General features: G+C 35.9%; 5 protein-coding genes and 1 long non-coding RNA gene across 6 annotated transcripts; 2 read left to right on the forward strand and 4 right to left on the reverse strand.

Annotated features, from left to right (window-relative positions):
- Window positions 1-391: 391 nt before the first annotated feature.
- LOC128886748 (transcription elongation factor SPT6-like) lies at window positions 392-7062 on the reverse strand. Its single transcript, XM_054141904.1, has 7 exons — window positions 6902-7062; window positions 6735-6825; window positions 6265-6440; window positions 2100-6164; window positions 1790-2027; window positions 1307-1706; window positions 392-1239 (listed from the first exon to the last, which is right to left on the reverse strand). Exons 1-7 carry the CDS (start codon window positions 6938-6940, stop codon window positions 1032-1034), a joined length of 5217 nt encoding a protein of 1738 aa, XP_053997879.1. The 5' UTR covers window positions 6941-7062; the 3' UTR covers window positions 392-1031.
- A 614-nt stretch (window positions 7063-7676) lies between these two features.
- On the forward strand, window positions 7677-10137 carry LOC128886754 (phosphatidylserine synthase). The gene is made up of 5 exons (XM_054141914.1): window positions 7677-8086; window positions 8170-8994; window positions 9290-9512; window positions 9612-9687; window positions 10070-10137. Exons 1-5 carry the CDS (start codon window positions 7833-7835, stop codon window positions 10117-10119), a joined length of 1428 nt encoding a protein of 475 aa, XP_053997889.1. The 5' UTR covers window positions 7677-7832; the 3' UTR covers window positions 10120-10137.
- Window positions 10138-10276: 139 nt separating this feature from the next.
- Window positions 10277-15809, reverse strand: LOC128886793 (neprilysin-1-like). The gene is made up of 15 exons (XM_054141956.1): window positions 15416-15809; window positions 14562-15369; window positions 14064-14171; window positions 13868-13973; window positions 13584-13779; window positions 13349-13498; window positions 12782-12874; window positions 12273-12458; window positions 12079-12210; window positions 11811-11993; window positions 11563-11669; window positions 11303-11490; window positions 10999-11165; window positions 10720-10872; window positions 10277-10619 (listed from the first exon to the last, which is right to left on the reverse strand). Exons 1-15 carry the CDS (start codon window positions 15626-15628, stop codon window positions 10395-10397), a joined length of 3015 nt encoding a protein of 1004 aa, XP_053997931.1. The 5' UTR covers window positions 15629-15809; the 3' UTR covers window positions 10277-10394.
- A 221-nt stretch (window positions 15810-16030) lies between these two features.
- LOC128886752 (zinc finger protein 341-like) lies at window positions 16031-19537 on the reverse strand. The gene is made up of 9 exons (XM_054141912.1): window positions 19347-19537; window positions 19146-19220; window positions 18388-18661; window positions 18031-18304; window positions 17759-17953; window positions 17118-17681; window positions 16772-17041; window positions 16484-16696; window positions 16031-16406 (listed from the first exon to the last, which is right to left on the reverse strand). The coding sequence occupies exons 1-9, from the start codon at window positions 19375-19377 to the stop codon at window positions 16224-16226; spliced, it is 2079 nt and encodes a 692-aa protein (XP_053997887.1). The 5' UTR covers window positions 19378-19537; the 3' UTR covers window positions 16031-16223.
- A 726-nt stretch (window positions 19538-20263) lies between these two features.
- On the forward strand, window positions 20264-23265 carry LOC128886755 (AP-2 complex subunit mu). The gene is made up of 5 exons (XM_054141915.1): window positions 20264-20417; window positions 21024-21404; window positions 21462-21712; window positions 21796-22052; window positions 22137-23265. The coding sequence occupies exons 2-5, from the start codon at window positions 21065-21067 to the stop codon at window positions 22615-22617; spliced, it is 1329 nt and encodes a 442-aa protein (XP_053997890.1). The 5' UTR covers window positions 20264-20417; window positions 21024-21064; the 3' UTR covers window positions 22618-23265.
- Window positions 22954-26344, reverse strand: LOC128886759 (uncharacterized). The gene is made up of 2 exons (XR_008459907.1): window positions 25197-26344; window positions 22954-25130 (listed from the first exon to the last, which is right to left on the reverse strand). It is a non-coding gene; the product is annotated as an uncharacterized LOC128886759 (long non-coding RNA).
- Window positions 26345-26551: the final 207 nt, after the last annotated feature.

A 26551-nucleotide genomic window follows, 5' to 3' on the forward strand; every position in this document is an offset into this window, starting at 1 on the left:
CTGCAACGCAGTTACACAGTTTAAAAAAGATTCATTCTGGATGAATCATATGTATGTCTATGCATCTCTGCTAACGTGTGTACCGATATGTGTGGGACGTTGTGACCGTTGTGCGACCATACGAACGTAAAAATCCGTTCCAAATATGGCTGAGTCGTTATAACTGGTTTCGATGGTTTTACAAGAAGCACTATGTATTCGTACAGATTTGAACTAAAAGTTGCAAATTTTACTTTCGCTAATTATTTCAAGTTGGTCGGTGTTGTTCAATTAGTTTTCAATTACTAATCGCCAATATAAATTACTTTTTATTGTTTGTTTCGATATTTCGATAGAGATAATAAACGGATACTGGGATGATAAACGAGTCATTCCAATTACACTAAGAAAAAACGTTTTACTTAGTATATATTTAATATTACTATTCTTTCATAGTAAAATATATGTCAAAATTGCATATGCTTATAGTAATACATTTGTATCAAATAATTTCTTGTAGAAATAAAACTTATGCATACTTAATAATTAGGGCAGTATCTTTGTATCTGAATGTCATAATTTATGAAACTAAATCGTAATATGATGTATTGAGCAAAACTGTATAGGCGTTTTTTTTTTAACATCAACCGTTTAAATGTATAATTTTACTGAGGTAGAATGTTCTAAATATTACGTTACATAAAAAAAAAAGAGAATGTTGAACATTTCTACGAAAAAAAAAAGAGAATGTTTCACTACAATGAAATACAAAATCTATATTACACGAATCGTTTGATTCTGTTCTTATGTTTCGCGTAACTTAAAGATTTCTGTACCGAGTTATGATTGATAATTCGTAATAAAATTCTGGAAAAAATTCCTCCCAAAAATTTGTACTTGTAATAAATACTTCATATTGTAGAAAATGACCTATGCCAACGGGCAAACGAAAGATCATTCATTATGTGTCAGTTTACTCGGATCTTTTTTCATAGAACAGAGTACAGTTTTAGGTAACTAATTGTCCTACACATACGTAGAACATATTGTCTTTACCAATTTTCATCATACAAAGGAGTGGCATCTCCGCTTATTGACATACTCCGAGGACTAGAATTCGTAAACGGAGTCCCTTTGGGAGATCTGTAAGACGGAGTACGAACAGATGGGATTCTATTATTCCGTGGAGTTGTTCTTTCATTTTGAGTCTCTTGATTCCGTGGCGTTCTTCTAGAATCGTCGTATCTTGGAGTACTGTTACTAAAATCAAAAAAATAATATTTTATTCCAGTTCTAATATCGATGCCTGTTTCAAATATGAACTTACAAGTTTTTCGAAGGAGTTTGCTTTGCACGAGCCCAAGCTTCCGCAGCCTTTGTCCAATTCGTTGCGTCCGATGAAACGGGTCTTTGAGATCTAGCAGGTCTATGCGAATTTGAATTTGTTGCGGTTGGGATTGGTTGTAAGAACTGTCCTTGATTATGACTCGGAGTCTGAGGATGGTGAGGTGTATGATGTGGCGTATGATACGGAGTCATAAATGGTGTCTGGCCTGAAGGCGTGTAAGGTGTGCTTCCATAAATTCCACCATAATTATTAACACTGGCAGTTCCTGGTGTACACGGTGGATAATTATGCGGAGTTTGGCTTGCTACCTTCGAGAGAGAATGTAACATGTGATGTGGCATATTCTGGGCTACTTTCTGTATCGCATCTGGATTCACTCCTAAAATGCAAAGAGAATTTCCATTACGATAAAATAACAATTATTGTAACATTTTAATGCTATAACAATAGTACGAAATTTACCATTAATTCCTGGAGTACCACTGAATGGTGTTCTGGATGTCATGCCTCCATGTGGTGTACCAGGCGTAGATTGACCAGGTATAGGATCTCTAAAATGCTCTTTAAACCAACGGAATAAGTCGTTCACTCTACTAAACATTTGACCTCTGTATCGAAATCCGTCTGGTGTTACGGTGATATATTCATGGCGGCAACGAACCCGTGGCAAATACGAAAGTAAAAATTTTCCAGGATAATTCTGAAATATAAAACATAGCAATTACATTTCGAAAGTAAATATTATCGAATAATTCGGACTCCATTATCTTACTTTAGCAGCGGATAGAATATACGGTATTCCACCAGGATTTTGTTTTTTCTGTTCTTTCAATATTTCTTCCGCTTTGTCTTTAATACCTTCCACGTGTGATTTGTAATATTTAAAATCTAAAAGTTCGGAGGCATACGCGGCCATTGGATTAATATGTCTTGCAATTATTTCATCTAGATCTTCGAACTCTTCGTTGCCAATCCACAAACTGCGGCCTAAAGAAAATGCGTTCTCTTTGCCCTCCTCTCTTATATCGATATGTTGATGAATTTTGTCCGTGACTTTCCACGTCACTGTCAAATGATCCGATCCTTTACTGCTCGGACGTATTATAGTTTCCCCTTGTTTCACTGTTTGCATTAGCTTTTCAACTTCTGCAAAGCTAATGTTATGGAAACTGGGGTGAATTATAACACGCTTTACATAAGTTTGTCTTTGTTGCGTTTTTTTTGTTTCTTCTTCAACTTTTGTATCGTTCTCTTCTGCCTCTAGGTCATAGTGGACGTCCTTTTGAGGTCTCCATTCGCGATTTTTGTCAGCAAGATCGCTCGATTTACTAGTACATTCGACGCTAAATCGATCCACTTCTATTTTTATTATGCGACAATGGATCACTTGACCAACATGCACTCTTTCCTCTGGATTATTGACGTGTTTGTCCGATAAATTTTTTACGTGAATGTAGCCAGAGACTCCATTATCTAATCTCAAACGAACTCCAGTTGCCTTTCCAGGACATGCACCGGCATCGAAATGATTCCATACTTCCGATAATTCTGGAAAGTCGTTCTTCAAACAGAATGGACATTGCCATAAACCAGTCTCGTCGTTTCTAACAGGATTTGCTTGATCTAATTGATCTCCCTGTGGTTTTCTATGGCTTATTCCAACGACTGTCGCCATGACCAATTTACCAACATAAAACGTTTCTGGGGTCTCTTTCGTCAGAACATCAAATAATTTCTCCGTATCTAGAGGTTGATAGGGTACACGGAGATCTTTGTATCTAGAATTCAATTCAGCTCTTATATCGTAAAGGGTAATGCACTTGTTTCCAAAACCCTGTCTTTCAAGCTCTTCAGCGAAGGCATCCAGATCTAAATCTTTTAATCTTTCTGGAGATTCAAGTATTTCTTCCAACGCACCGGCAGGATTTGCATCTTCGTCGTCGTATTCTAGCGCGTCCACCGCCATTTTTCTTGCCCATTCGTACGTCTCTGGATGTACACGTGAACCATCCAAGACTTCTACATACGCTTCGGTACTATCTCCTAAACTATTTGTGTCTATCTTAATAAAACCAGCACAATTAACGAACACCTTAGGGCCCATGTGACAAGCAGTTATAAGTTGTGTTCTGTTCTCTAGTCTCTGATTAGTTTGCTTTAGGATCTTAATCAGCGATTGTGCCTTTCTGGCACCTAAACCACATACAAATTGTAATAAGTTCGCTGTGTAAGGCTCTTGAACTGTTCGATTTAAATCTACTCCTACTTCGTTCACGCGGTTTATAAATTCCAAGTATAAATTTTCTATAAGATCTTCTTTTGGTAATTGATCTTGCAAAGGGTGATATTTAAGGCACATTATTTCTTCGTCTACAGTACACAATTGAGAGAACTCTAATAGAGGATCTTGCATTCTTCTTGCCAAAGATATAGCTTGCCTCAATAAATCTGGATAATCTCTAAACTCAGATGTACCTTTGTTACTGTTCGCATAAACTTTCGCTAACTCGTTATCACATATCTCAACTTGTATGTTAGGAAATTGTTCCTCTTCTGCTAAATTGGTAAGACATTCCTTTATATCGGCTACTATCATTAATGCGTCTCTAGATTCACCGCTTACCACAATAACGTGTGGTTTTTTCGTAGCAATGAAATTCTTAATTGCTAATAAATCGGCCTCCTTCATCATTTTTTCATTTTCTCTAAAACTGTTTTTGCGTTTTAATAAATGAGATAATCTCAGGTAATCAGTACACTCTCCATCTGGAGCAATTATGCACGCAAAAGCAGATACAGATGGATCAGATACATAAGCTAAACCCATCACTCGGATTCCTTTACTGGTATTCCAATCTTCATCTTCTTCCTCTGGGAATCTGCAACTGTATGGAGCAATTTTGATCCAATTATACATTTTGCGGCAACAAGCTTTCATAACGCATTCTTTTGCCTCTACTGTAAGAATGGATCGCAATTCTTTCTTTAGATGTGGTATTACGATACGGTTTAAAGCTATTTCAACACTGCCAGTTCTCAATGCATTCCAATCTTGTACGCTTTTACTAAATTCGTCCCTGTAGTATAATTGTTTTATTTCGTCGATATAATTATTGGTCGTATTTCCTTCTATCATATCACTGAAGGAAATTGTAATTAATTTTTCTTCTTCTGCTATAATTAGTTTTAAAAATTGATCTCCAACAAGATCTCGCACAGGCTTGTCTTTCAGATATTTTAATGTAAAAATGGGATGACCTTCGTCAATTTCCTTTATCCCCTTTTTGGTTGGTCTTACAGACAACTTTGCTCTTTCCATATACATTTCTCTAACGCATTTACGTACTAACGGCTCATGTGCCAATTGAAACGCAACCATTAATTGCACAGCTCTAAGCACTTCTTCGTTTGTTTTAAAAATATCTGAACAATATTCTTCGGCTGCTACAGTTGGTTCTGTTGGTTCTTGCTCTACTTCGTGACGTTGATAATTATCTCGGAGATTTTCGGCAAAGTGTACCGGTGTAAGGCCAAACTTTTTAGCAAGTCCATCTAAACGAGCTTTTCTACACAGAGAATAAGGACCTTTTCTAATTGGCTGTTTTAATCCATCGTCCGCATCGTCGTCATCATCTTCCACATCGATATTTTCTTCTAGAAGAATTCCATTTTCCTCAGCTGCTGCAATTTGTTGTTTTCTTTTTTCAATTCTAGCTTTCTTCCGTGCTTCTTTTTCCTTTTTACGAATGTCTTCCTGCATTGCCGAAATATTGTGACTATAATAAAGCATAAAGTGCTGATAAATATCATTCACTTCTTCAAAAGTTTGAGCATTTTCAAGCCGTTCAAGATCATCATCTTTAATCAGTCGTATGTTATCAGGTAATGGAGCATCAGGATTTTTCATAATTTCATCCAATTGAAAATTTCTCATCTTTTCAAATAATCTCAATAAACTCTCTTTCCTTTGCTTAAGTTGACACCATTTTGTGTCGAATTTATATATTTTCCACAAATCATTGATATTTAATTCCGGTAAAACATATTCCTTCCTATAAAATGAAATGAAAGGAACTTCAAAATTTTGATTACGCATGAAATCCAAAGATTTCTTAATTTTTCCGACAGTTTGTGGGCCCTTTTTAGCTCTTTCTTTGGCTTCTTCATTTAAATGAGAATCTTGTACTGAAATTGTCGGTTGACAAAATGCTTGCTTGTATATCCACTCTGCCTCAAGATCCAATTCATCTGAACCTTCAGCTGTTGGTGTAATTGGAGTAGTACGAAGTTGCATACGTTCAGGAATGTCTGTAGTACGAATCTCGTTATCCACATCAGTAAAATGTCCGCGTATAAGTTCACTAGGCTCATATATTTCAAAAATGCTCTTCTTTGTGCTTTTTTTCTTAAAATGTTTCTTTGATCGTCTTGGTCGGTCTTCTCCATCTTCTTGAAGGTATTCATCTTCTGCTTCATCCTCTTCTTCTTCGAATTCATCTTCTCCATACTTCCCAAATTCGTCATAATCAAAATCGACACCAAATATATCTTGAGCTTCTTGCAAAGCAGCGTCTGAAAAAATATGTTTCTTTTTCTTCTTCCTTTCAGATATGGGTAATCCGTCACCATCTACAATAAAATCATCTTCATCTTCACTTTCCTCTTCATCAAATGCTTCCACTTCTGGTCTATGACTAATTTCACTTCTTTCCTCATCTTCATCTCCAGACCCTTGAAACAATTCATTAGCAATAGCGTTCCTTTCATCTGTCTCTCCATCTTCTTCTCCTTCTGATTCTTCATCTTGTATTCTGCGCAGACGCTTAAAACGATGTTTCTAAAAAGAAAAATTATGTTATAAAAGTTACATTAATATATATTCACATTTATATTTACATTTCATTTATATTTGCCATGCAATTTCATTTTCTACATACCCTTGAAACTTTGACTCCTAAATTTTCTTCGAGTAGATCGTAATCTTCATCTTCCAAACGGTCATCAAAATCTTCATCATCACTTTTTTTACGTTTCCCAGAACCTGATGCATCGCTATCCTCACCATCATTGTCATCATCAATTGGATTATCATCAATAAGCCCATCAATTTCCCCTATTCAAAATATTGATAAAATTAAAGCTATAAAAATATTAGTAATTTCATTTATATTTTAAAAAATAGATGAAAATTCATTTTTTTATTTAATTCTTAAAATCTAATAATACAAGGCAATAAAAGTTGTAAACATGAATTTTTGTAAATTTGTATAAACATAGATATTAAGTAACTGCATAGAAGGAATCTATAAGGTGGAAAAATCTTATAAAATATTGCTAAGTCTGGAAACCCACAATAAGCAAACAATAATCTCCCATTACAGAAATATTCCCACAGATCGTTTGATACCTTCGTCATCATCTTCCTCGTCGTCGCTATCCTGCATAGCCTTTAACTTTTTAAGCTTTCTCCTTTCATTGATATCGAGTTCCTCCTCTTCCTGGAATATCGTAAAATATTAGGTTATGTAAAATCAAATGCTCTCATCATCGCATATTAAATATTTTAATACTCACTTCACTCTCCTCTGCTTCGGCGTCCAAGTAATCTGCCATTTTCCCTTATAAATATAAAATCCTTTCGACAAAATCTGCAGAAACGTCGACGAGAAAGTGAAAACGTATTGTTGAACTACTTTGTTGGAAGTGGAAGTAATCGTGACATCTGCCAGCTGTTTCTATAGTGTCTATAATGTTATAAAGCAGGGGGACCAATTTCACATACTTACTATAAGTTGCAATCTAGTATGTGGCGCCTTCTATCAAATGCGTGGTTAAATTTCGCGCTCAAGTTCGAATTAATGGATTAATAAAGATTAATAAGAAAATTTCATAGCCATAACTTCTACTTGAGGTACTTTCGCGTATCGACAATATAATTCGAGATATGAGATTCAACGGCGTTTAATCTTTCTTTTGGAAATACAAAGTGTAAGGAGAAGTAAAGTTGTCTCTATCCGCCTAGTAGCAGCGGAGGGGTCGTCATTCGTTTTTCTGAATTTATTATCCATTACGCAATATGTAATGTATTGTGTGTAAATAAGAGTAAAATCTCCAAGTTGATAAGCTATTTTAATTTTCATTGTTACTTTACATCGATTGATGTAACTTGAAGCTGCTACTCTTTTTGCGCGCGAAATTTAGCTGTGAATAGTCAACGCTAGTGGCTTTCCCCTCAAGCGACAAAGATTTTTATTCGATCAGCTGACATATTTGCAAGACGATTGGTCAAATATTTCTCTCTTATTTGACTTCGATTTTGCAACCGGAAGTGAATTGATCATCGTAGTACTTTACCTGCCTGGTTCGCTATTCGTCTGCGACAAAGTGGTTTGTAATTTCCCAATAGCGTGTTAACGATAAATGAAAACTGCGAGGTAGAAGCGTGGTGAAACAACGCGTGAAATGACCAGGATACGAATTTGAAACGATTCATTAATACACGAGGATGCCGACCAACGAAGAGTCTACGGGTGACAGCCTCTCGGAGAGACTTGTCAAGAGTGACGAAAATGAGGTTGTGAATTGCCGGAGTAGCACGGACAACATTGAAGGGCATAAATTGCGACATAGCACGGACAGTTTTCCAAATATCAATGAGAGACCGGTCGAAGATATCTCTATCACACTCTTCTATAGGCCACACAGCATTACGTTGCTACTTACCGCGATCGGTGCTGTAATATATTCAGCTTTTACTAGGTAATTGAATATTCAATTCAATTCTTCGTATTCCCATTGGGCATATGTAAAATACTGTAAATATTCATGTTCATTTAACGCAGGAATACTACCAATGTCGAAGACAACATTTGGGCTGGAATACTTTGCATCATATTTTTTTTTCTAATTATATCGATACTCACATTTCCTAATGGACCATTTACGAGACCTCATCCTGTCGTTTGGAGACTCGTTTTTGGCTGTAGTGTTTTGTATTTAATGGGCCTGTTGTTTTTGCTATTTCAAGATTACGATACAGTGAGAAAAATCTTTGTGTGGATAGATCCAGGCTTGGCATCGTTTCATATAGATATGGATAAAGAATACGGTGTTAATTGTTCAGACATTACGTTAGAGAAGATATGGAACCATTTAGACATTTTTGCAGCTGCTCATTTCTTAGGGTGGACTTTGAAAGCAATTCTTATTAGACATCTTGGTATTCTTTGGGCCATTAGCGTTATGTGGGAAGTAACAGAGATAGCATTTGCCCATTTACTACCAAACTTTGTTGAATGCTGGTGGGATGCTTTCATACTTGATGTAGTTGTATGTAATGGTTTGGGTATATGGGTCGGATTAAAAATTTGCTCTCTATTGGAAATGCGAGAATACAAGTGGGTAAGCATCCGTGACATTGAGAGCACCACTGGCAAGTTGAAGAGAGCGATGTTGCAGTTTACACCTGGCAGTTGGACTGCTGTTAGGTGGCTAGATCCAACTTGCACATACATGCGATTTGTTGCACTGTGTCAGTTGGTCATTTTCTGGCAGGTTTCAGAACTGAATACATTTTTCTTGAAGCACGTATATGAATTTCCACCTTCTCATCCATTTGTTGTGTCAAGATTGATACTAGTTGGGATAATTGTTGCACCATCTGTTAGGTACGCAAGGGGTTATATAAAGAAAGTTATACTTTTATTAAATATATATTTTTAAGGGGCCTTTTCAGTTCAGTATATTAGAATATGGAATCTTTTTGAGAATTCTTTCCAAATGAGATATAGAAATAAAGTTTTACATAAAGCAAGACATAATTTTATTTCAAAGAATGTTAAAAAAAGCAAAATTCGGTTTTTTGGGATCTCAAGAATGAGAAAACCCCTTAAAATAAATTTGACAAACTTTATTACATAATATATTATTACAAAAGTTATGATACTTCAATAAAAATTATAGGCAGTACTACATGTATGTAACAGATCCAACATGTAGTAGAGTAGGGACACAGTGTTGGGTCTATGGTGCAATTATGGTTACAGAGGCATTACTGTGTATAAGACATGGTGCTGCATTATTTGAGCGCACCCAGGCATTGAACATTCTTTTATGGCTACTTTGCCAATCTCTAGTCTCGGTTCTTTGTGTTTATGGCTGTGTTTTATGGCATCAATACTTTGAGGTATGTGACTTTTTTTTGAGGTAGGAGTTTATTTTGTAACTAACTGAATGATTATTTGTGATTTCTTGTATGCCTCTTGCATGGCTCTCGTCTTTTCAGACGGAAAAGAAAGCTACTTCAAAACAGTCAGTTATCCAGCTAGGCAACAGCCATGTGGATGCAACCCAAAGCAGTGGTATGTGTTGATGTCTACTAGATTCTTTTGAGGCATAAATAACATACTAAGCCGATAGTGTACTGAGCTGTTGATTTATAATTAACAACTACTAAATATAAAACAAGAGTGTCACCTAAACGTTCTAGAGTCATTACCTAACTGACTGTTTTGTATGTATTCACATAATGTCATACTTGGAACAGTCAAAAATACATAGTGTAATAATAATATGTAAACATCCATGAATATGAGTGCATGGTTGAAAATATTCTTGAGTTAATATATATGTTCATGTATTTATTATCGAAAATTTTATAAACATTTTGTCAGAGCTCAGTTCATTATTGGTTCAATAAATGCTAAAGTAATATACACGTGTAGCAACCCATCTCTGTTCTAGGGAGTATGGTCCACTCTACAGAATTTACGCTGGAAAAGAAGCAATTGTGAAAAAACGAAAAAGGAAAACCAAGTTCGCAACAAAAAACGGCCGACTTAAGGTTGATGTGTTTACACTATCAAATTTCTAGTCGAATCATAGAAGCATACAGAAGAGAGTATTTAACTTTAGTAGGTTGCCAATGAATATATGAGCTCATCTTATTTTTACATATTGCATCTATTGCGTGTGAATGTTTCGAAACAAAAAAAAATCTCGTTCCTGGAATAAATGAAGTGCGTAATGACCATAAAATCACGCTTCTTCATAAAAGTCAGTCGCTATATCATTTACGCATCAGAGTTACTCCGGTTACATCGCTTGACGGAAGATATGGAAATACGCTGCAAGTATAACTGGGAATTATCCCTGAACCCTCTGGACACTTCCAAGCCTCGCCTAGGAGCCTATTGTTAGACGCAGAAACAAAGATGCGAATGCGACTCGGTAACTGCTCGTCCTCGTACAGAGATACATACGAAGACGTAAGTGGCGACTTCGTGCAGTGCATCTGCGAAGATGGTGAATGAAAAAGTTTAGTTTATGGTAATTGTCTTAATAATTGTAGATTTAAAATGCTAATGCCATGAATTTCACTGTAACACGAGTACCTGAGCATAGGTGAGATAGAATAACTGATCAGAATCAAGTTCAAGCCATGGAAGATGAACTTCCTCACGCGATCTCAGTCGATCCAAAGTATCGTACGCTAATCTAAGTCCCATTGTCTCGGATAAACGTTCATTTAGCGACAATTGCGAAATCTGAAACGTTTTTGCAAAAGAATAGTGTTTATTTTTTAACACTCTAACCCCAATCGATCGTTTTACTTTAAAGTAATATTTTTACATTACAACGATTTTATAGAGAAAAGGAATATATAATTTCACCTCGCAAGACACGGTCTGTCCTGTGGATGGTAACGTCATTGTTATAGGACTTCCATAGAGTTCATCCTGTTGACAACGAATGTAATCCTTGAAATTCGAGTTCGTATAGTCATTGCCATTTAATAGAGAATACTCCGTATCGCGAGTTCCATTCCAATAATAGATACCTGATGTGCAGTAAGGTATACATATTGTTGGATATTTGAATGATAAGACTTTTCTTAACGTTCGTAAGGATCTACTGTTGTAAATGTTACAATGTTGATCGCGTTTACATTACGATTATTATGTATTGTTAAAGTACCATTTGCGTCGAAATGATGGGCAATTTGGTGCGCTAGAACGTTGCCAAGTGTTGCCAGTCTTATGTAATCAAACGAGGGTTTGTCGTATTTTATGGACCAGTCGATAACACCGTACGGTATCACAACAAGATTTAGTATGTAAATTGCAAGCCCTTTAGATTGGAATGGTGTTGCGTAATGCGTCCAACTATATATCAATCCGCTTATTAGATTAATTCAAAGATGTTTCATACACTTACTTCCAATTGTAAACCCTTACATTTGTTCAGGATCACCTGGATTTTTAAATAATTCCGTATATATCTGCACTCGATATCTTTGCATTAAAGTCACAGAGTTCTCGAAGTAATTGTCCGACAGATTTACCTAAAATTAAACTTAAAGTTAAACTATTATTTAATGTAAATATTTTTTACATCTCGAAGACACAGTTTTTCTAGGTATCTTATCGTATATTGCTCAGACATTTGTTATTGTTTTTCTGAAAATTAAAGCATCTTTTCGTACCTCGTTTGCGTGAGTTTTTCTGTAAGTCGATGCGCTATCAGTAAAATACGATACATCCGGTACGGTCACTTTCAGGTCATTTATTTTTGCAATCAACTCGTTACGTCCTCCTTCTACCACCCATTCTGCCTCATTTATTTTTGATTTCAGCGTTTCTTTCAGTTCCTCGAATAGACTATGTATCTATTAGTTCGTACAGTGATGATTAGTTACTTTAAAAAAATTATATTAATCCAAAGAATCTTTGCGTTTATAAGTCATCTCTTACGGTCGTATTCATGTGTAGGAGTTCTTCATTTGAAAATGAAGAAACATACAAGTTTGAAGCTTCCGGAACTAGAACATTAGACACTATCCGAAGACAGTGTTCCTTAGGATTTGTATGCTTTGATAAAACTAGCTAGAAGAAAAAAATCTATTAAAAAGACAATCCGAAAATTGATCGTAGAGAAAGAATCGTACCTTGTGATAAAGATTGTGCGCATACAATCCTAACAATGCATTGTTTAATTGTGCTGCGTCTCTAGCTTCAAACTCCGCAAGATTTTTTAATCCTTTAATCAGAGCATCGTAGAAGTAAACCTGCACATATGCATTCGGTAGAACTTTTGCCTTCGTTAACACGTAAATCAGATGCGTCCAATCAACCTACAACATATGTTACGGAATATATTTATTTCATTGAAGAGATCGCAGTCGAATAAAACCCAGTTGACCACTCAAAGCGTTCAGTGTCATCATAACTCTTCTTTTGCTACAAGGAATAGAGTAATAGGCAAAATTCCTATCCGAGGAATTATTATACGCTGATTTTATTCGTTATTTATTATTGGAATGTAATTTTGCCTATATCTGGTGGCGAGGCGTTTAAACGCTAATGGTGCAAGGATACGCTCAATGACTTTGTTGCGGTCAATTGGTTTAGACCTAATTATAATTAATCAATGGAACATATAAATATTTTATCTTACGACACTTGTGGCTGCTTGCAGATTTTCAATTGAAACGCGGGTGTAATTTTTCATCAGATACGCCTCACGAATCTTATCTTTAGATGGATAATTCTGAAACACAAGGAGAAGCAATTAACCTTAGCCCTCTTATCTTTAAGCCGCTTTGAATCGTGCTCGAGAAAACCGCTAAGACTACTTATAAAGCAAATGTAAATTCGAATTTTGAAACTTCCCAAACAATTTAATTTTTATGGTACCTTGGCAAAACAGAGATGAGCTTATTTGTAATTATAGATTTTTATTTAATCTCGATCGCGGAACACTTAGATCTAATAGTAGTTGTGAAATTATATTGAATACTTCAAATTAAGTGCTGTACGATTTATTTGGTATATTAGAATAGTAGTTAATTTTACCTTAATTCAAGGTCATCTCAAGGTCACTACATTTTTCTTTCGGTACCATAAAAATACAAAAAAAAAAAAGGAAAGAAATCGGTTACCAGTTTTTGTAACACTAGGCAATAAGAAAAAGGTCATTGCAGTTAAATCTAAAAGGGTTAATGCGAAAACTTAGTAGACTCACCGTGAAAAAATTCTGCACGATTTCGAAATCAATGTTGATAACCGTAGTATGTACGTATTGAGTGATGTTGTACGGATTGTCCAACTCGCTGAAAACGTCGAGTGCTATCAAGGCTTCCGTGATGGATTTTATAAATTTTTTTGTATTGTTCTATCGAATGTAAGGGAGGAAAAGGATTAGATTACTTAGTGATGGAGCATGTTTTTTTAGCGAATTCATATATACATATCCGTACTTTACACGTTTTGTATTCTTTGTACAGTTCCCCTAAATCAACCGTCTCTTGGTCTCTTTCGTATTGATTTGTGTAACAGGGATCCTCCGTTTCCTCTACGTCGAAGTGACTTTTGTACGTTGTAGGGCCTATCTTAAGGGTGAACTGTTTCGAGGAAAATTCGTCGATATCCGGTGAAATGTCGAACAACAAAGCGCTGGATAATCGAGAAAAAATGCAAAATATACGAGTAATACGCGACCTGCGGTATTTTTGTACACAGTCGTCTCGTTTGTATGTCTTACCTGTCGTGTAGAAGTAATCTGGCAACGAGCTCGGTGAAGTTTGTATGATTTTTGGCCCAACTGTCGATAGTGTAAAACTTTCCAACCCTGTCTAACACTCCCCTCGCTGTAACAAAAATATTATATTATTATCGATTGTACATACATTAAATGTATATTCAAGTTAGAGACTAGTTAGATACCCCTTCTCACATACCCAATTTTGTCCTTTCTGTTAAATTGATGTTTTCGTATTGCATGCAACTGTTGTAATACTTGGTGAAAAGGTAGGATGGAGTACTGTTTACATCCTTCTGCGATTGTCCTGAAAGTGAAATGAAACCTAAACATCTAATCTTAGCAGTTCCAAAATTAGAACTATTAGCATTTGTCTAAGTGTTCCATTTCTAATGGTCCAAAGTATAGAATTTGAGATAAATATCGGAAGTGTAGTAATTAAACAGTAAGATTTTATCAGAAGATATTTTATATATAGAATATTAAACTTGGGATCTAGTAGTTTATCTTAGTAGTTTGAATTAATCTAAATGTTTTGTCTCTTGTATATTGAATCCTTTAAAGTTTGGCTTTAGTTTGTTCGTTTGATATTTTGAACATTTTTCTTTTTAACGAACTATTTCAGTACCCTATGGTACCCTAAATATATAGCTGAAGTATATACATAATGAATGTTGAAAAAAAAAATGTTACGAACGTAATATACGCTGATAAGCTGCATTTTCCAAATTCATTTGAATAGTCTGTGGATTTGCTTCAAAACCACCGCAAGCATATTCGTAAAAATCGTCACACGGATCGACCGTGTGATTCATGTAAAATAGCATTTTGCTGGCTATATTTTTACATTCGCCTGTTGTGCAAACTTGTCTCTTAAGTCGATACTCAGAAGTCGTGGTTGTAGGTCTTCCTGTAATACTACCTTCCAATGTACTTATCGTTGTATAATCGGTTGTTGCATTTAAGACATAATCGGTAGTAGTTTCAATTCGAGTTGTTTCTTCACTGTCAGTTGTCGACATGATAACGCTACCCGTCGTAATTTCATAAATATCTGAAGAAGTCTGTTCGCTAACAATATTTGAATCCGTCGACGTGGAGGGTTGCGTGGTATAGATTTCAGATTCATTAATATTTTTCTCGCTGTACCCTTCTGTAGTTAAACTCGAAGAAGTAGTTTCTGTAGAATTAAAGTTCTCGGATAATGAAATCGTCTCAGTCGTGGAAGACTCTTCGTACAATTGTACGTCGGTTACTGGCAATGTTGATATTTCTCGTTCTGTAGTACTTTCATTGTATAAAGGCTTCTCAAATTCAGACGAGCTATTTATTATGCTTGTAACACTTGTTACATTATAGTTTTGGGTAGATACTTCAAATTTTGAAGTTGTTGTATTTAGATCTTCTGGTTCATTCGAAAAAGTATGATTGTCTAAATAATGTTTAACCGATTCCGTTGTGGTTGTCGTTCTTTCTGGGCGACGCTCGTGGCTCTGTTGATGTTGCTATACCGATAGACTTATCATTAGGAGCTTTATTTTAGAATCGTACTTTTAAGAAACTTACCTGTGTTTTCCTCAAATATTCATCTTGGTGTTCATAATGATGGGTATGATGTTTCCATGGTAAACTGACGATGATGAGAAGAATACATAAGAAGAAAAATATTACTAATGCTAGAACGCAACTTCTGTAAGATTGATCTCGTTCTGCTGCTTCGCCTTCTTCCTTACTAGTAACTTGATAAGAACCTCGTGAAGGCATTTTTCTCAAATGGAAACTTACTTATTTGTATGTGTTTTAAGAAACTACTGTTTATATTATCATTATAAAAGTACACCGGTTTCCCTACTTAACAGGACTGCACTACTTTTCCTATTAAACCGAGTCCGAAGTGTTAATGTGAGAAAGGAGGTAGCGATTGCGGTTTTACTAACCACTTCCTTTTAAGTTATCTTATGATTACAGCCTAGTCTTTACACAGTACAATATCACTGTATCCTTTATCAATTTAGTAGTATGGTATAAATCTAATTTCTACTAGTCGTCGTGTGGGAAATTGGTTTGAATTGAATTAAATATCTGTATTGATACAAACACCTTTTCTTTTAATACATCTATAAATTCCAAACAACTTAAGGAAGGCGACATTAAAAATACTTAAGATAGATATAAGTTACTTATATTAATATATTTTATAATACAATTATCACAGATATGTAAACTACAAAATATTATATGCTATTATAAAATGCAACTTGCAGTTTGCCAATGATCCCATTGCACGTTCTATGACACCTTATCTACAATCTATACTATGTTATAATTTAAATACAATTAAAAAATATATTTAAAAACTCTATTCGCCTATCTGTTGTACAGAGTATGTGTCAATGTTGCGTTTGATTTCATTGTCCGCTACATCGGATCTGATGAGTGCTTCGATCGTTGAACCAATTTCTTTTGATATAGAAATATTCTCTACTTTTTTGGTACATGTTTCGTCTTTGTAGTCATCAGACTTTAACGTTTCGGAGGTAATCTAAAACGCCAGAAACGATTAAAACATTGTATTTCGAAATGAATAATTTGAATTAAACATACGACATTTTTTCTTACTTTTCTTTGTATTTCGTCAGACTTAAATTTCTCTAGTTTCTCCTTATCAGCAAGTCCAATTGCAGTCTTTGATGATGTTTGTCTCTTTGGAGTAGGTTTCCTTGGCTTAAATGATCCAGAAGCTTTCTTAGGTAACTGTGAGTTCGTGTGCTTCTTAGTATCATTCGACTGATCGCAATTATGAGTTAATAATTGCTCTTTAGTTTTAAATGCCTGTAAAGAATATTTTAAAAAGTGAGCTTCCGCTTTCGCTAACGTTTATCAGTTCACTTATAGCATGACACTTACGTGTGAACAAATTTCGCATTTCAAACTATGCTTATTCATTTCGTGATGTTTAAGAGCTTGTGCCCGATGGAAATTACGATTACAATGACTACAACTAAATCTTTTGATATTGCTATGCGTCAAAAGGTGACGTTTTAATTTATCAGGTCGCGAAAATTCACTCATGCAACCTAAGTAACCTCTGAAGGGACACTTCAATCTCTTTGTTAAATCATGAATTAGCATGTGACGACCCAAACGATCTTTTCTTTTGAATCTAGCTGAACAGTGCTATGATAAAAAAAAAATTATATTAAGGATGTGAAGAAATTTTACGATTTTTTAAATCGACCGTAAAATTACTCACTGGACATAGAAACGGTGTCTCCTCGCTATGTATTAACTTATGATTGGCTAAATATTGCTCAGTTTTAAAGGCCTTCCCGCAATCTTCGCAGGCAAACCGCGCAGACGAAGCGTGCGTTTTTAAATGACGCCGTAAAAATCGTTCGATCAAGAAACTCTTTCCACAATGTAGACAGGCGTAATCGTGCGTTGTGGTTTCGGTATGATGTTGCAAAGCCTCCAAATTCGAGAAGCAGGACTTACAAACGGAACAACAGTAGTATTTCTCTGTTGTCTTTTGTTTTTGGACGGAATGAGTGTATTGGTGAAGCCCAAGATCAGACAGAGTATTAAATACTCCACCACACACATGACAACGATATTCTGATCTTTTGTGACTGCGAGTATGTTCCAAAAAATCCTCAAGGTCAGAAAACATCATACTACAGTTACTTTGCACACATTTGTACACTTTTAGTGCTAAGTGAGAATCTATAAGATGGCCCTTTAGAGCTTTGTACGAATCGAATATTTCTTTGCAAAACTGACAGTGATAGGTACGATCTATGCTTCCATCCGGAGGTGCCTATCGGTATTTCATGAACTATTAAAACCGGGAGATGCAAAAAAAGAATTACAAATTTATAAAAAAATGTTCAATACCTCGGGTGGTAAGGAGTGTATAGCAGTGCCAGGCCAAACTTTATGGGACGACATATGTTTCTTTACGTTAGACTTTTGTGCAAACGCACGTCCGCATACAACGCATTGATATGGTTTTTCCCCTGTGTGAGAACGTTCGTGTTGTTGCCAATAAAATTTTTTCGCAAATTGTTTGTTACAATAACCGCATTTGTACTGCAATTGAAAATTTTTATTAGAGAAACCAGACAAATCACGTTTAAAGTGATTTATTATTTCAGAGAAATATATACTTTTAAATTTTGTGTTTGATTAGCAATAGTATCTGAATCCATTAATGAATTTTCATTTATGGATACATCAATTTTCTCTGAATGATTAATGACATGATCTTCAGAAATATCACTTGGTAAAACATGAGGTACATCGTTTGAATCATCCTTCAGAGGCTCATTATCAGCTGGAATAGTAGAGTTTGCAAAAGTATCCAAGCTTTCAGAACTCAGTATAATTGGAACGCTAAATGAGGAATCTGTTGTAAAATAACTAGCACCCTCTTGATCCATACTATAACAAATATAAGAAATACTATTTATTATAAAGAAAGTATCTAGATATATACAATTAGAATTTAACCATTTATAGCTAACCTGAACAGCATGTCTGATTCTTCGAGTATAATTGGCTCACTGAGTTGATCATCTTGAACAAATGTTTCTTGTGGATTGTATTGTGACGCATCTTGATCATTGTCTTCTGTATGAACAGGTTGACTTTCATCATTCACTAAAAACTGACTCAAATCTATGGTTTCCTCGTGCGTTTTTTGGTGTGTCCTTTTGTGCAATACAAACATGTGCAATGATGTAAATTGACTTTTGCATTTTCCACACTGAAATATATCTTCCTCATCTTGATCTATTGCTATATAAATAAAATATATGAAAATGTTTGTTGCAGATTCATTTCATTCAATGTTTCATAAATTAAAAATAATCAATTAATACATTCACTGTGGTAGTAATTTTCATAGATTTTAATATTTTGGAATACTAGTCAAATATATATTACTGGACTTTCATACATGGCAGTACACAGCAAATATGTTTTACAGATTCTTCACTTATATTATATACTGTACTTTCATAACTAATGGTACTTGGTAAATCAGCCTGTAGACTTTTCAGATATGCTTTGCTCTATACATTCATGTTGACAATATCATAAGAATGGGCTCATACACTATTTCCTACACTAGGTACACTTCTAATGCAGATATCTTAACTGGTAATATGGGTTAAATAAAATATGGCTTGCATAAAACGAAGATACGATACAGGACATGTATATCCTTTACCATAGTGAACATGTTAATAGGTTATCAAAATTACTTTATTAAAAAACCAACCTGAGTGCTCAACCTCAGTTATTAGAGTCTGAGACTCCAATAATGATTGCACAGAAGGACTGTCCAGTGATACGGCTGTAAAGTACGATAAAGCGATCATTTTTAGTGCGTAAAATCCTATCTCGATTTTCCTTCGGTGAGAAAGATAAATAGGATACTTGTTGGTTAACCCCACCTATTTCTATGATAGAAAAGTTTTACCTGTTAAGGCGTCGAAAATAGATTGCGCCATTCTTTGCGATAATGTTAACGCTTCATTTTAAGCGAAACCAACGATCAGGCTTTCACGAGTCGTTTAATGTGAAGAAAACGAACAAATACCAAGTCGAAAACATACCGAGAATTTCTACGCCCTGCCAGCGTTGTTGCTGACCAGGCCAGCGAATGATAATCGATATGTCGACTGCTGAGAACGATTCTAACCTCACAATTGGTGCAACCAGAAAGGCCACCGCTCACTAAGCCGCTTTGTGAGCGGTGGTGAGCGGATGAGCTTACACATTTTTCGCTCTCAAATACAGCGACCGCTCCTTGGTAGCAGCCAATCACTGAGCTATACCAATATTGGTTTTGTAGGGATACCAGCATTGCTGATTGGAGAGATCACGTCGGGGTCACCAAACCCTTTAGTGCATGGCGCCATCTAGTAGCAGCAGTAGGAACTTTTTTCACTACAAACTTGGGCGTTTGCCCACCAATGGCGCCACGTAAATATTAAAATAAACTATGCTTGGGAGCGAAAAATTTGTAAGCTGACCCGCTCACAGAGCGGCTTAGTGAGCAGTGGCATTTCTGTATGTATTCATTGTTAGATCACGAAAGTTGTTTTTATCATAGACAAAATACTATTTTGAGAAATAAATGAAAGAATATAATTGTTAAATCATTTTACAGATGCAGATTGTCAATTTTATCGTATTTTGATTTAATATTGATTATACAGGTAAATGTACAACTACCGGTTTTGAAATCAACACAACAACCGTATTTGCCCTATAAATATATGACCGATATATTTATACATGAAACAGTTCAAAGTTGTATTTAAATTTAAAAACAACAAATTGTCATATATCTCGAAAGACAGTTGTTGGTTTACAGATAATTTATTTTAACGGTACGTCTCCGAGGTACGTAGTACGGAAAAGTGGGTGTTGCTTTCGTCATTTGATAGTTGCACTTGTACCAGTAGGTTGGTACTGTTACCGTACATTTCGGTGGTCGATACGAATTAGTATCGCTTATTTTTATTATCCGCAATAAGAGTCATGCGTAAGTGATCTTTTATGGTACTGAAATTCATATTTACCAGTATTTGCATTTTAGAATTATCTAAGAACGTTCAATAATATCAATATCTTTGGTATAAGCAGTTCCATTTCCGATCAATAATACTAACCGTTTATAAGACATATCAGAGAACCTCAAATGTCATTTAAGAAAAGGGGCGTTATCTTGTACACGTATATTTATATTTGATTGTCCAAATGAGTTCGAGACGAGAATATTTTACATCAATGTTCAGATGAATGTATGCTCCAATTTTTTCAAAATTTATCTTTGCATCCGTCAAGTGAATTTAATACAGTTTCTCTAACGACGACTTTAATATCTAATCATCTACATTCATCGATTTTTATACATTTTTTTATGTATATGTCTCTGTGCTACGATATAAGTTATATTTTTTATTTCCCTGAATTGAAACATCAAATTTGATAATATTGCTTGTTTGTTCTGCAATTGATTAAGATAATAAAATTTTCTAATTTTTTTATGTTTTATATAGATAGAATATCTTTTTATAAAAAAATATATATATAAGCAAGCTTTGCATGGTTCTGTATTGCATGTAATTAATAAGTATTTGCTTCGTAGGTTGGTTGTAGTCGAAACAATAAATATCACCCTCTGTCAAGATGATAGGGGGTTTGTTTGTATATAATCATAAAGGAGAAGTACTCATCTCCAGAGTATATCGAGATGACATTGGACGAAATGCAGTCGATGCATTTCGTGTTAATGTTATCCATGCCAGGCAACAAGTACGATCACCTGTTACCAACATTGCAAGAACATCTTTCTTCCATATAAAACGAGCCAACATTTGGTTGGCTGCAGTTACTAAACAAAATGTTAACGCAGCAATGGTATTTGAGTTCTTGTTAAAAATCATTGATGTCATGCAGTCATACTTTGGCAAGATTTCTGAGGAGAACATCAAGAATAACTTCGTATTAATTTACGAATTATTGGATGGTTAGTATCATTAGCTTGTTGTTAAATGTTGAAAAATAACCAACATTTTTTGTACAGAAATTTTGGATTTTGGATACCCTCAGAATTGTGATACCGGAGTATTAAAGACATTCATCACTCAACAAGGAGTAAAATCAGCAACCAAAGAAGAACAAGCTCAAATAACATCGCAAGTAACTGGTCAGATTGGATGGAGACGAGAGGGTATTAAGTATAGACGCAATGAGTTATTCCTGGATGTTCTCGAATCTGTGAATCTCTTAATGAGTCCTCAAGGGCAAGTGCTTAGCGCACACGTTGCTGGAAAGGTTATTACTAAAAAATTTAATTATTATATAATATACTCTAATATTCTAAGTCCTAATGGCAATTCATATTTTTATCATAATAGGTTGTAATGAAATCTTACTTGTCTGGAATGCCAGAATGCAAGTTTGGAATCAATGATAAAATTGTTATGGAATCTAAGGGTATGAAGGGTGGAGGTGGTATAGGAGGCGGAGGAGATGATCCTACCGGCGCTAGATCCGGTAAACCCGTCGTTGTCATCGATGACTGCCAATTTCATCAATGCGTGAAGCTCAGTAAATTTGAAACTGAACATGCTATTAGTTTCATACCAGCTGATGGTGAATTCGAGTTGATGAGGTACAAATATTAAGAGAAAATACATAGCAAAGTAAATATTTTCCAGACATTAGGATTTTTAAACATCCGTCGTCAATCTTCCAGATATCGTACAACTAAGGATATATCATTACCATTCCGTGTCATTCCATTGGTACGCGAGGTGGGTCGCACAAAGATGGAAGTGAAAGCAGTTTTAAAATCAAATTTCAAGCCATCCTTGCTGGGACAAAAGATCGAAGTGAGGGTGCCGACACCGCTGAATACCGCGGGAGTACAGTTGATTTGTTTGAAAGGAAAGGCGAAGTACAAAGCGTCGGAAAACGCAATTGTATGGAAAATCAAACGCATGCCTGGTATGAAGGAAACTCAGTTATCCGCAGAGATTGATTTACTTGAAACTGATACGAAAAAGAAGTGGACGCGGCCTCCGATATCGATGACTTTTGAAGTACCGTTCGCGCCATCTGGATTTAAAGTACGTTATTTGAAAGTGTTTGAGTCCAAATTAAATTATTCCGATCATGATGTTATAAAATGGGTGAGATACATAGGCCGAAGCGGGCTGTACGAGACACGATGTTAATAACGTCTCGCCCCGTAAATTGTAAATGAGTAATCCCAATGCATAATGAATATGACTTTTTTTTTAAATTATTTCTTTTTGCGGCGCATATGCCGAGCAGTTCTCTGGTATACTCGGATCAGCCGGCGAGTGACTAAGAAATAACGGAGGGTACCAAGAGGAAGAGATCTGTTTGTGCCAATGTTTTTTGTTGTCTAATTTTTCATATCGTCCATTGTATTTTATCGTAACGTCTCCGTTGTGTTTAGAACTGTTTTGTAAAACAATTTTATTTGATCCGATTTTAATAGAAATCTCGTTTCCATATAGGTCGATGTCGGTTATTTCGTATATCGGTATAGATTTTAATTTCAAATGTACAAGTTCCGAGTAGCGTTGTATTTAATCGCTGTGCATTATGTTGACAACGTCGTTCATTCTTTTTATAAGATGAAAAAAAAAAACACCTCTTCGGTATCAATATGACGAGAAAAACATAGGTATCGCTGAACATCGAGGAAAGATGCAACATGCGCGCAATGAAGTATAGATTATTGAAAACATTTGTTGACAGCTATGAAAATGAATAGATAATGTCTTGATTCACTGTAAGGAAAAAAATTATGTCTCTCTATTCGTATGCATAATAAAGTATATATGTGATTTAAATTGTTGATCATTTTTTCAATGTCCACGTGCGATGAGATGATGGCTGAGCAGGGGTCATGTTACAAATAAAAGTAAAATCTTATATTCGTTAATTTAGAATTGTAATCTTAGTAATGTCTCCAAGTAGAGAGGTCGTGAGATCACTTTCACACGACCAGTTCGATCGAGAAGAAAAAAAGTCTCAGTATTGGTTGGTGTCACATGGGAATTGATAAAAAAAAAGCTTAAATCCGATGTCGAAACGTTTATCGTAAATATTAAGACGATGTGGTATCATACTTTTTAGCAGCAAGTACAACATTTTCGACTAAAATTTACGAATAGATAAGGAATTAATTAAGCTATAGTTTTGGGGAACGCGAGATTCTGAATTAGGTTATAATATCATACCTTCGTACTCTTGAGACTTTATTTTTGATTTAAAGAATAGTAAGTATAGTTTTCGTGCTTTCTCAAGCGATTTAACCTTATCACAGTTACGTCTCGGATATAGATAACATTTATTGTTTGGATTTACGATTAGGAGTCATCTTCATCGCTGTTTACGTTTCTTCAGTTAGAGCGGGCCGCAGCTGTAAATACAAAACATGGCTGGCCAACCTGTACTTCGCACATTGATCATTCTCAATAAAAACAAAACGCAGGGAACCATATAAAACTGTACATGGCGAATACTTGGACTTGAACATTTCCCACAACTTCCTCATATTATTAGCTAAGTCATAATTATTATATAAAAAAATTGGTTTCATTTAAATGCCGAAAAGCGCGCTTTTATGATCCGCGATTCAATTGTACACTGTGTTCAAGAGTTTAGATTTTCTTCACTCAAGGTGATAGTTTTCATGAAAATTATAATTGTTATTTACATTAGAGTTGTGTTACGTATAATGAAGTAAATAAATGTAATACTGATGCGAAATAGATGTAATACACGTTTGCGGAGAAGAAGAGGAAGGGACGCCATTAACCAAACCACTTAAACCAGTGTTTTCCAATCTAAGGGCGCGATCCTTGGTGGTGGGGTGATGCGCATTAAAAATCAGATGAGCATGTAAAAGAAACTGTTTAATGTTTAGAAAAATGTGGATAATTCGAGCATATCTTTCTATACGTAAGAATATATTTTTCATGTACCATTGAGAATATTCCACTTGTCGCAAAATTCGCGAAAGTTCAAGTAACACACGTGTGTATATAATGCATGCGTATATTATATAATTACATTCAAGATAATAAGTTTCATAATTTTAATACATTACATACATTAATACGTCGCTTGAATTTTATTTACTTATCGGTACTAGAGTTTTTCGAAGTATTTAAGCCTTTCTTAACATAAACGTTTACATTTAACGCGCTGAAAATGGAATAGAACTAGTTTACTACCATAAATGTAGCAAAAATGTCTCGTCTATGTACTTCGCGTACAGGAATTCCTTCTTCATTTTAGGGAACGTCTTCCGAAAAGTTTAGTTAGAAACGGCCCCAGGGCACGGTACGCGTTGAACACGGCCTTGTCTACACGTATCAGCCGTCTGTCTCCTCGGTGGCAGAGCGTGATAACTTCTGCTCCGGCGCATGCGGCCCACGGTCATACCCGTGCTCGTACCTGTCATGGATTCCAAGGATCGACCGCGAGCGCAGGCACGCGTGATCGCACGATTTTATGCGTGAAAATCAACGGGTACACCGAGAAATCCGTGTACAAGAGTAATGCACGAGTATGACACGGTGGTAAAGTGGTGATTTCACGTCCGTACAAGTGTTGCCGCAGCGTAAACAACCGTTCCAAGATGAACCATCTCGACACGGGTAACGACGAGCCTTCTGTCACTCGGACCACGGATATCGTGAGTATTCCCCTACGACCAAACGTTTATCTCGACGTTAGAAATATTCACACGCGACGAACAACATAACGCGGGTACCGTGACACGATTTACGTCCGTCTTGTTCACTGTCCTCGCGACAGACTGTGTCGGTGTTCGGTGAAGGGAACTGTTACCATCGAGACGACACGCTTTTTCGCTCCGGATCGCTTTCTCGCCGAGTCCAGTCTCCGTTTAAACGCGAAATTCCGATTAATTCTCACGCGAGTCACCGTGTTTCGTTTATCCACGACGGTTGTAGATTCGTGTACGCCACGTCCCCGAGGTCTCGTGGCGATTTTCACCGAGCAGTTTTATGGGTACCGCTATTTTTAGTGCGTACCGTAAACCCGCGGCTCTGTCGTGCGCGGTGTTATGAAGCAGATAGGGTGAAACACTGTTCCCGTTCTCTAACACTTTATTTAACCTCTTGAAGGATAGTGGTACATGCATACGCATACGGTTGCTTTCATATCAAAATTGTCGTTACTCGCGAGGACCTTTTAAAATAAAAAAATGTACCATATTAAAGCGAGACAGTGTATTCCTATGTTGAAATCAATTTACAGGTCGAAATTGCTTCGTTTTGTGCGTATTCGATTTGGAGTAAGAAGAGAAACTCATTTAAAATTCGTTTCTCGGGAGGTTAAGAACAAGCCACGAGTATTCGTCCCCCTTGTACCACTTTCACTTTACGCTAGAATCTAGACGGAGCGACTGTTTCGAATTGATTCGAGCAAATTAATTTTCGGTATTTATTAACCCTTTGACCAACGATTTACTGTAGGATGGTGAATGCCATAATCCAGGTATAAAATTCCTTGCGCTCTTTCATACGACGCGTCTGACTCGTGTTTTTCATGTTCGACTCAAATTCTGTACCACGAGCCTCACACGTTGTGATAGGTTCAAGGGTTAATCGAGGGATAACTTGTCAGAACTGATTAACTCTGTGTCGATAGATATTCCAAGAAGGCAGCGATGGTTGCGCGATCAGAATTTCAAACCGAAGAAGGCCTCCGTACAAAGGGTTCTTACTAGGGATGTGGTGAACTGTTACTTTTGAATCGTTCGTGATTCAATCACGTTCATTCTCAATCACAATGATTTTTCACAGCGATTCGTGATTCTTCGTGATCGTTTCTGATTGGTAGAGAACATTCTTTCCCTTTTCATAAATGATGTTGTTCTTAGATTATATATGCATTATAATATGATCGAAAGTCAATGGTAATATAATTTTACTACAATTTAAATTTGACTCATTTGTAGTTTCTTGAATTTCCGCTAAAGGAAGACAGCGAGACACTAACGATAACAATTAACATGAACCGCTTCTGAAACGCGATAATAACAGGCGATATGTAAAAGATGGCGAATCACTTAGTAGTGTAACAAGGAATGTAACCCTACCT

This window comes from Hylaeus anthracinus, unplaced genomic scaffold (genome assembly GCF_026225885.1).
Source record: "Hylaeus anthracinus isolate JK02 unplaced genomic scaffold, UHH_iyHylAnth1.0_haploid 11985, whole genome shotgun sequence".
NCBI lineage: Eukaryota > Metazoa > Arthropoda > Insecta > Hymenoptera > Colletidae > Hylaeus > Hylaeus anthracinus.